The 9,379-nt window shown below is 51.2% G+C and overlaps 1 protein-coding gene across 1 annotated transcript; it reads right to left on the bottom strand.

Moving 5' to 3' along the window:
* Positions 1-4,687, bottom strand: NEFL (neurofilament light chain). Its single transcript, XM_064730969.1, has 4 exons — positions 3,602-4,687; positions 2,315-2,439; positions 1,277-1,593; positions 1-567 (listed from the first exon to the last, which is right to left on the bottom strand). The coding sequence occupies exons 1-4, from the start codon at positions 4,649-4,651 to the stop codon at positions 380-382; spliced, it is 1,680 nt and encodes a 559-aa protein (XP_064587039.1). The 5' UTR covers positions 4,652-4,687; the 3' UTR covers positions 1-379.
* Positions 4,688-9,379: the final 4,692 nt, after the last annotated feature.

The raw sequence follows: 9,379 nt of genomic DNA, 5'->3' as shown, positions 1-9,379 counted from the left end.
TCCGTGTAAGCATTTCTGAACTTTATTGACAGCTTTATTGCACGTACTTAATGAAGCCTCCATCACTTCCCCCACCCACCGTTTCCAGAATTAGTTTAAATGCAAGTTAAAGGTAACCTTTCATTCCCAGCACTTCTTTCCCCCCCATTTGAAATGTTAAGGTTCTGGGTCACCCAGGAAGGACAGAAGCCCTGAACTCATACGTGGAACCATGCGGCACTCGGGGAGCAAGCCTTGGGTGCTCTGCAAGCAAACTCAGACTCTGCACAGGGAGAAACATCATAATCATGGACTGGAACTCAGTGGGCGCTGAATTAAATAGGTGAGACTGCAGCTGGAGCTCAGTCAGTCGTGGTTCTGATGGAAAGCTGCCCTCAGGTCAAGCCTTCTTCTTGCCTTCGCTCTCCTCCTTTCCTGCTGCTTCCTTCTCTTCCTTCTCCTCCTTCTCCTCCTCACCACCTTCCTCAGCAGCTTCCTGGGACTCCTCCCCTTCTTCTGCTGCTGTTTCTTCCCCCTCTCCTTCCTCTTCCTCACCCTCTTTGGCTTCTTCTGATTCCTCCTTGGCACCTTTGAAGGACACAAAGATATTTCACATCCAGGAACAATTCCTGAGGCCAGTTCAGTGGGAATCCCCTTCAAGCCCACACATTTTGGCAGCTACAGCAGAGCTGCACAAGCAGCTTCTCCTGGATTTCAGGGGGAGTGAAACATTTAATAAAAACGAATCATGGCCTGGAAAAATATCAGTTCTGGACTCAGTGTTTAGAGCCTTATCCAAAGACCTGAATTATCTTTCACTGCTCTCCAATTGGCTCTTTAATTAGCTGTAATTTCACTATAATTAAACTTTACAGTAACGAACCCCTCACAGTTCAATGGCCACCAGTGCCTGGCAGAGCAGTGATGGTGCCATGGCCTGAACCCAGTAATTCCAGCCCCACACATCAGCTGATGTTCCCATTATTTCAGGCTGCCCTTTGGGAATTCACATTTAGCTCAGGATGTCCTTGGGCCTTCTTTCTGAGGATGTCTGTAACACCTGAGCATTATCACTGGGGGTTTGGAAACCTATAATCTGCCTGATTTGAACACCTGACCTTATCTCCCATTCAATATTTAGAAATTCCATGTGCTTAACCCCACCATCCTTTGGCTGATAGGAACAGAAAGGGAAAGAGCTTTAATCATTAGATTTAATCATTGGGATTTCTGGGGTTTATCCCTTAGGAGCAGAGTGCAGCATGAATAAAAGGGATTTAAAAGCAACTCCAAGTACCTTCCTCCTCTTCTTCAGCCTCTTCCCCTGCTTCCTCCTCTCCTTCCTCCTTCTCCTCCTCCTCACCCTCTTCTGCAGGAGCTGCCTTGGCCTCTCCTGCTTTAGCAGCCTCGATGGTTTCCTCGATCTCAATCTGCTCCTCCTGCACGTGGCTGGAGTAGTAGGTGGGGAAGGAGCGGGCGCTCATCAGGTAGGAGCTGGCCTGGAGGCCGCTGTAGGCAGACCTGCCGAAGCTGGGGGCGCTCTGGCTGTACCCACTGGTGATGCTGCCCACGCTGGTGAAGCTCAGCCGGGTCTCCTCCCCCTCCAGCAGCTTCCTGGCAGGGAGAAATAAAAGCAGGGGGAAATGGAGCTGGTTGTGCTGCAGCAGGAGCCCTGCAGGCTGCACGTGTGGTTGTTAATGCACACTGTGCCAGTGCCACCCTGTTCGCTTGGAATCATTTCTTCAGAAATGATTTTTCATGAATTAACACCTTTCTTTAAAATACCTTTCCTTAAAACCTCTCTAGAACCAGGTCCCCCTGGCAAGTGAAAGCAGAGGTGCATTTTGGCACCCTGCAGCTGCAACAATTTGCTGCTGAGCTGTCAGACAAGGCTTGGAGCTGCTCTCTCAGTATTCCCCCTTGTGGCTTCCACTGAAATTCTGCTCAGTATCAGAGATAAAATATCACAGTTACTTAGCAGCAATTCTGCTGGAAAATATTTAATTTGTAGATTTACAAGTTAGAAAAAAATCCCTATTCTTGAGGGCATTTGAGGGATTTCCCATTTTGAGAATGAGCCATTGGTATTGAGGAATTCCACTGATATAAAATCTCTTCCCCAAGTACGGAACAGGTACTTTTATCTGTCAGGATGGAGAACTGAGATCATTTATTGCCAAACTAAAAATTCTGTGTGCACATAGAGAGGAACTGACTAAACTCTGCCACAGATCTCTGAAAATTTCTGCTGGGGGAATGATAAATACCCTGAATTCTCCTGAAGAGAATGGGAACTGCTCTGAGCTCTGGCTCATTAGAACATCCCCCACCATACCTATAAGCTGCAATTTCGATGTCCAGGGCCATTTTCACATTGAGCAGGTCCTGATATTCCTTCAAGTACCGAGCCATCTCACTCTTTGTGGTTCTCAGCTCATTCTCCAATTTGTTGATTGTATCCTGTTGGATGGAACAATATTGACAGCATAAAATTCTGTTCTCAAGTCTAGCAATAATCACAAGGAATTTCTCCAATCCTTTTAATTTAATCTTGCTCTAGCAGACAGAAACTGCACAGCTCCCACTCCACCCTCAGCCAAAAAGCATCATTCCTGGCAGGTTTTCTGCACCACATTATTCCAGTCCTATTTAACACAAAGAGCCAAATTTTCTGGTACCCAAGTGCTAAAGCATCTGTGAAATCTGTGTATTGTTTCATTTTGATTTTGGCCTCTATGAGCTTTTTCTCATTTTAACTTAGGGATATCCATTGATGATCCTTGTGGGTCCTTTCCAACTCAGGATATTCCATGATTTTTTGGTATAGTTCAGGCTGAATCAGTACACGGACACATAGATATTGGGCTTTATCAGGGGCATTTTCAGATACGCAATGTCCCCATCTCTGGTATGATTTTGGTAATTCAGATCCTGATTTGGGTCTGGATTTCCACTCCACATCGTGCTCTAGAGCTCGTGGCATTCTGCAGTGTGATTGCAGGATGCCTTATCTGCAGCACGGGCACAGCACGAACCAGGAGTGATGCCCCCGACAACCCCCCAAACCTGATCCCCTCATTTGGGAGACTGCAGACCCCAACTGCCCTCATCTATAGAAGCCAGCAATCCCTGACCCCTCTCACCTGCAGATCCCTTCAAACCCCAACATCCATCCCTTCACCTGCAGAGCCCAGAAAACCCTGAAAACCCTCACCTGCAGAACCCTGTAAAACCTGACTCCTGTTGCCTGCAGAGCCCTTCAAACCCCACCATCCCCGCATTTTCAGAGCCCTTCAAACCCCATCATTCCTCACCTGCAGAGCCCTTCAAACCCCACCATCCCTGCATCTTCTGGACCCTTCAAGCCCCAACTTCTCCTGAACTGCAGAACCTTTCAAACCTCCTCATCCCCATATCTTCAGAACCTTCCAAACCCCAATATCCCCGCGTCTTCAGAACCCTTCAAACCCCAATTTCTCCCGACCTGCAGAACCCTGCCCACCCCATTATCCCCGCATTTTCAGGACCCTTCAAGCCCAAATTTCCCCGACCTGCAGAACCCTGCACACCCCATCATCCCCTCCCCTGAAGGACCTCGACCCTCCCAGCCCGCACCCCTCACCTGCAGGGCGGAGATATCCGCGCTCTGCTTCTCTTCCAGCTCCTGCAGCTGCTTCTCCAGCGCCTCGTTCATGCCGCGGGTGGCCTCGATCTCCAGCGTCTTGGCTTTGAGCAGGCGGCGGCTCTCGGACACCTCGTCCTTGGCGGCTCGCACGGCGTCCGTGTTCTTGGCGGCGCTCTCGCTGAGCACGGTGAAGCGGCTGCGGAACCACTCCTCGGCGTTCTGCATGTTGCGCGCCGCCAGCTTCTCGTACTGCGCGCGGATGTCGCGCAGCGCGGCCGACAGGTCGGGCTTGGCCGACACGTCCATCTCCACGGACAGGTGCGCGTACTGGATCTGCGCCTGCAGCTCGGCCAGCTCCTCCTCGTGCACCTTCTTGAGGAAGGCCAGCTCGTCCAGCAGGCTGTCCACGCGCTTCTCCAGCTCCGCCCGCGCCAGCGCCGCCTCGTCCGCGCCCTTGCGCACCTCGAGCAGCCGCGCCTCCGCGTCCTCGCGGCTCAGCACCTCCTCCTCGTAGCGCGCCTGCAGCCCGCGCAGCGTCTCCTCCAGGCTCTCCCGCTCGCCCTGCAGCGCCTGCTTCTCGCTCGTCGCCTCCTCGGCGGCCAGGCGCAGCTCGCGGATCTCCTGCTCGTAGAGCGCTCGGAAGCGGGAGGGCTCGGCGTGCTTCTGCCGCAGCACCAGCAGCTCGGCCTCCAGCACCTTGTTCTGCTGCTCCAGCTCGTGGACGCGCTCGATGAAGCAGGCGAAGCGGTCGTTGAGGTCCTGCAGCTGCGCTCGCTCCTGGCTGCGGATGGACTTGAGGTCGTTGCTGATGGCGGCCACCTGGCTCAGGTCCAGGCTGTCCACGGAGTGCAGCAGCGAGCTGGAGGCGCTGGAGGTGGCGTAGCTGCGGCGCACGGACACGGAGGACACGGGCGCGGACAGGCTGGAGTACGCGGAGCGCGCCGAGCCGAAGCCGCCGCCGCTGCGCACCGACACATGGATGCGCGGGCTGTCCGCGTAGCGCCGCTTGTAGGACGGGAAGAACGGGTCGTAGCCGTACGAGCTCATGGCTGCGGCGGCTCCGGCGACGGCTCTGCGGCGGGCGCCGCCCGCAGCCCGGTATTTATGCGCGGGGAGGGCGGGCGGAGCGGGGACGGGGCGGGGCGCGGCGACATCGCCGGGGGAGGCGACGCCCGGAGTGGTCCAGGCTCCGCCGCGGGAGGGGGTGCCCGGAGCGATCCAGCCATTCATGCCCTCCCTCGCTGCTGCGATGCCTGAGCGGCACGGGCCGGACCTCGCCCCGGTGACGCCTGGACAGCTCCGGGCGTGACCGCAGTGAAGGGATGCCCAGACAGTCCGGGTATCACGGCAGGGATGGCTGGACAGCTCCGGGCATCAGCGCAGCGAAGCCTGGACAGCTCCGGCCGCCACTGCAGGGATGTCTGCACAACTCCGGGCATGACCGCAGGGAAGGGGTGTCTGGACAGCTCCGGGCATCTCCGGGCTTCACTGCCCTTCACGGCAAGGAAGGGATGCCTGTGCCCGGCCCGCTCTGGAACAGCCCCGGCTCGGCCCCTCCTCACCGGCTCAGCCCTGTCTCAGCCCTCCTCGGGCCGCCCCGGGCCATCTCCCGGCCCCCCTTCGTGCCCACCTCGGCCCTTTCACATCCAGCTCCCCTCAGGTCTATCTGCACCCCCAGGCTGTGTTTAACACCCCTGCTCTGCCTCTTCACAGCTGCCCTGGCAGAAGCTTCGGGAATGAGCTGCAAGCCCCAGGCTGTGGCTGAGGCTGTAGGACACCCAACCCTGGCTGCACCTCAGAACCCTCAGATGTGTAAATAGAATATTTTTTTTCCTTCAGCTTGCAGTTAGCACAAGGCATGAGTGCTCTTTGAGCCCCTGCATCCTCCCCATGTCCTTTGTTACAAGTGGTCCCTAATAACCAGGTAATTACAGCACCATGGAATCATGGAATCGTTTGGGTTGGGAGGCACCTTAAAGCCCATCCACCTCCTACTGTCCCAGGTTGCTCCAAGCCCCATCCAACCCGGCCTTCAGGGCAAGCCTGGCACTGTTATTTGTCCTTTCATTACATGGAAGCAGCAGCAGCAGACACAGGTGGCTCTCAGGCCTGGCAGAACACGTTGATTCCTGGTTCCTTGAGATTCCCTGGAGCCCAGTCTGTCTGAGACATGGATCACAGGGACAGGATATTTATCCTTGTCTAATCTGACTAATACAGAGATTAAATTTGACAGCTGCATTGCAGCTACCTCTGGGCCAGGCTATTACCACTGGTTGATTAAAACAAAACAGCATTTATGTAGTAGAGATTTATCAGAGGTAAATTAGAGATGTATTGAGCACAGCCTGCATGGGGGGCTCAAAAAGACAATGAGAATTCATCTCTTGGAGTCAGAAGGGCAAATATATCACAAAAAAGCTTTCTCAAGGAAGGAATAAAAGTCAGTTAAGATTGGGGGACATCTTAATAGATACCACACAAATGCTGAGGTGCTTCCCAAAGAAAGGGGAAGGACTTATTAATGTGTATGAATTAATGTGCCTGTCAGCAATTGCAGTGCTAATTCGGTTTTTCTGGCACAAATAAATGTTTATTTAATAGCAGCCTTTTATGAAAGGTAGAGCAGGGTGGATTTAATGTATTTCCTGCTATTTTCCAGACCTCACACAGAACATCACCTGTTGTGTGACAGCTTCTCCATAAGTTTCAGGGAATTTAAACACGAGAACCATTGAGCTGTGAAGGGCAACGGCCTCTCAGGTACAAAGCTGCAGTCCCTGCTCATTCTGGGTGGAATGAACTGCACCAAGAGCTCATCAAGGCTGAAGTGTCACTTATATCCCAGCAGAGCTGCTGGGAGACTTTATTCTGCAAATCTGCAGAGTCCTCCTGAAGATCAGTGCAGCTGCTCTCAGCAGCCAGCACTGCAAGCTCGGCTTTGCCTGGATTTTTATTCACCATTTGTCTTTAAATTGAGTCCTGGCTGCATTCATGCATGTCAGAGCAGCCATTCATTATTCAGAACATGCAAAGATAGAGTCTTCTGTGCTAATCTGTTTTATCTTGAGCAGAGATTGGGCTTGAAAGGGTGAGAAATGAGGAACAGAGACACTGTAGAGAGGAGGATTCCCAGCATGTTGGTCAGGGATTCAGGGATTCAGGATATTTTCTGGGATATTTTCTCAGCTCCTGCAAACTGAAATACCTTGTTTCATGCCAATAGATTTATGCTAATCTGCCCTACAGCAACCTGAGCACAAGATTTAATTATTAATGCTATCATTTCTTATGCCATGTATTAATAAAGGAATGTACCTCAGCTTGTAAAAACCACTGCGCCTCAGATGCCAGCAAAACAAGCCTTGTAACTGTGGGCTGTTAATATTCCTTCTCACATTTTTTTGAGTGGAAAATCCTTTGCTGTGTGCCAGGAGCACGGGGAGGAGGATGGGTGTCTGCAGCCAGCCCTGCAGTGTGGAACCTCCATGGGACTCAGGGTGAGGATGGAGCTTTGCTACTCCAAGGAAAAGAAAGGCATTCCTGAAGGCATCCTGCTCCCCAAACTCCTATTTCCAGGCACAGGGGAATGCTGCCAGATTCCACCATTCCCTTTGTGTCCCTTTTGCTACTTTCTGCCTTAATGCAGAGGATAATCAAGCCCCTGGATGTGTGTCAGAAAAATCAATATTGTGAGCAGAGGGAGGGGATCAAGCAGGGCGGGTTGCAGCCAGGATGGAGTGGCCTGTGCCTCTTGTCTCACCTGCAGCAGCTCAGCACTGTCCCCCTTTGCCCTGGTGGAGCTGAAGCCGCTCCCTTACTGACTGTGAGTGTCCCCAGGCCATCAACATTTCAGGCAGAGAATCCCAAACCCAGGTTCACCTCTTGAAAACATTCCCTGGGTGACCCAAATAATGCAAATTATTCTGAGGGATGGTGCAGAAATGGAAAGGCAGCTGTGCCCCATCCCTGGAAGTGTCCAAGGTCAGGTTGGAGCAGCCTGGGACAGTGGGAGGATGTCAGAACCCAGGAGATTCCTCTGGATGCCCTGGAGGGCTCAGGACCCTGGCAGGGGCTCAGAGACCTTGGCATGGAGTCACAAACACCTGAGCCTTTGATTTCAGCCCATGGAAACAGTTCCCAACTTTGGGTGAGGAGTTCCAAGCAGCAAAGGTTTGAGTAAAATGACAGTGAATTTGGCACTGGGTGAAAATGGAGAATTTTGGGGATTTAGAATGGGGGTTCAAGAGGTAAGATGGAGGAATCTGGGCATGTCCTGTCCTTCTTCTTCCTCTTCTTGTCCTCCATCCTCTGCTGTGATGGTGGCACTTTTGGATTGGTTTAGAGCAGAGACAGACTGTCTAACATGGGTGACAGGTATTGGAAGATTATTGTAAATAAAGTACAGGTAGTTCTTAGTATAAAAAGCCAACAGCACCCCAAGGGCAGGGACTGTGCCACAACCCGACCTGCTGGACAGATCTCAGCAGGTCAGAGACAGAATGGAATAGATAAGAGAAAATAAACAACCTTGAAAAGCAGAACCCAAGAATCTCGACTTCTTCTTTGGTCGCAGAGTTGGGAAAAAGAGACTTTCTAATACCTCAGGAGCCATTTCAACCACAGAAACCTGAGAGGAGGTGTCCCTGCCCATGGCAGGGCGTGGCACTGGATTAATTTTGAAGTTCCTCCCAACCCAACCAATTCCATGATTCCAAATCCCACTGCTCCCCAAGGAAAAGCAGCAACTCCCCAGTAAAGCATCCCTGTTCATTCCTTTCCCTCTGCTGCATCCATAAATTACACATCCCCACCTGCAGCTGCCATTTCCTCAAGGAAAACTCAGACCTGAGCCCTGGGCTGGGCCTCATTGAGCACCAGGAATTACCTGAATGCCCCCACTGAACTTAGGAGGGGTTTGCCTTTTTATCCTTTTTTAAACAAAGAATTTCCCATCAGAAACTGCTACAGGGGCATTTCAGGAAGAGTCTTCATTGTTCATGTTCATGTCTTCTGCTGCTGCTTTTATTGCAGAAGCACAGAAGGAGCTGAGCCTGCTTAGCTGGGATGTACACAGAGATCGAGCAGTCCTGAGTAAAAAAATAAAAAAGCAAAAACATTGGTTTTCCTTTTTTAAAAAAATAATTTCTACCTCATAAAAGCCCAGCTCTGAGGGAGTGGGGAATCAGGCACTCTCACAGCTAAATATGATCAATAGCTCTGATGTCAGGTCTTATGTATTTATCTAAAATTATATCAAAGTGTCTGATGAGTTGAATTAAAACAGGCAAAAGAAAACGCTCTGATCTATTTTGATGAATTGGAACAAAATCTCACATTTTAGGAGCTCCTCTTCCTATATTCCAAGCAATCCTTTTAATATGAGGCAACACTCACAGGGATTTCCAAACCAAAGCAGAATTTTGTCTGCAAGGACTGAACTACAGTCTCTGGGAGACTCAGAAGAAATGCAAATAAGTGTTTAATTTATCTCCTTTGAACTACTGTTTGCTTTGTTGGTGCCAGATATAGCAAGTGCCTGGGCAGCTTTCATTATTTTATTATTATTTACAGCAATTTCTGCACACAGTAGCAGCAATTTGCTCACTTTGAGTTTGTTCTGCCTCTTGATTACAGGAGCTGGAGGAAGCAGGCAGCCAATTCTTTCATCTGAGCTGTATCAGGGAACGCTTAATTATAAGATTCATTAATTAGCTTTGTTTACTTGTTGGATCAGGCCTCCGATCTAGGCCTCAACATCTGATGGCAGCTCCC

This window comes from Zonotrichia leucophrys, chromosome 22 (genome assembly GCF_028769735.1).
Source record: "Zonotrichia leucophrys gambelii isolate GWCS_2022_RI chromosome 22, RI_Zleu_2.0, whole genome shotgun sequence".
In the NCBI taxonomy this organism is placed as follows: Eukaryota; Metazoa; Chordata; class Aves; order Passeriformes; family Passerellidae; genus Zonotrichia; species Zonotrichia leucophrys.
Note: the sequence above shows the minus strand (reverse complement) of the source record. Positions and strands in the feature narration are given on the sequence as shown.

Excerpts from the sequence above, each read along its gene's own strand:
- NEFL (XM_064730969.1), bottom strand. The coding sequence starts at position 4,651 with ATGAGCTCGTACGGCTACGACCCGTTCTTCCCGTCCTACAAGCGGCGC. Across the intron at positions 1,594-2,314 it reads ATCGAAATTGCAGCTTATAG|GAAGCTGCTGGAGGGGGAGG; the intron begins GTATGGTGGGGG and ends TCTCCCTGCCAG. Across the intron at positions 568-1,276 it reads GGCTGAAGAAGAGGAGGAAG|GTGCCAAGGAGGAATCAGAA; the intron begins GTACTTGGAGTT and ends TGTCCTTCAAAG.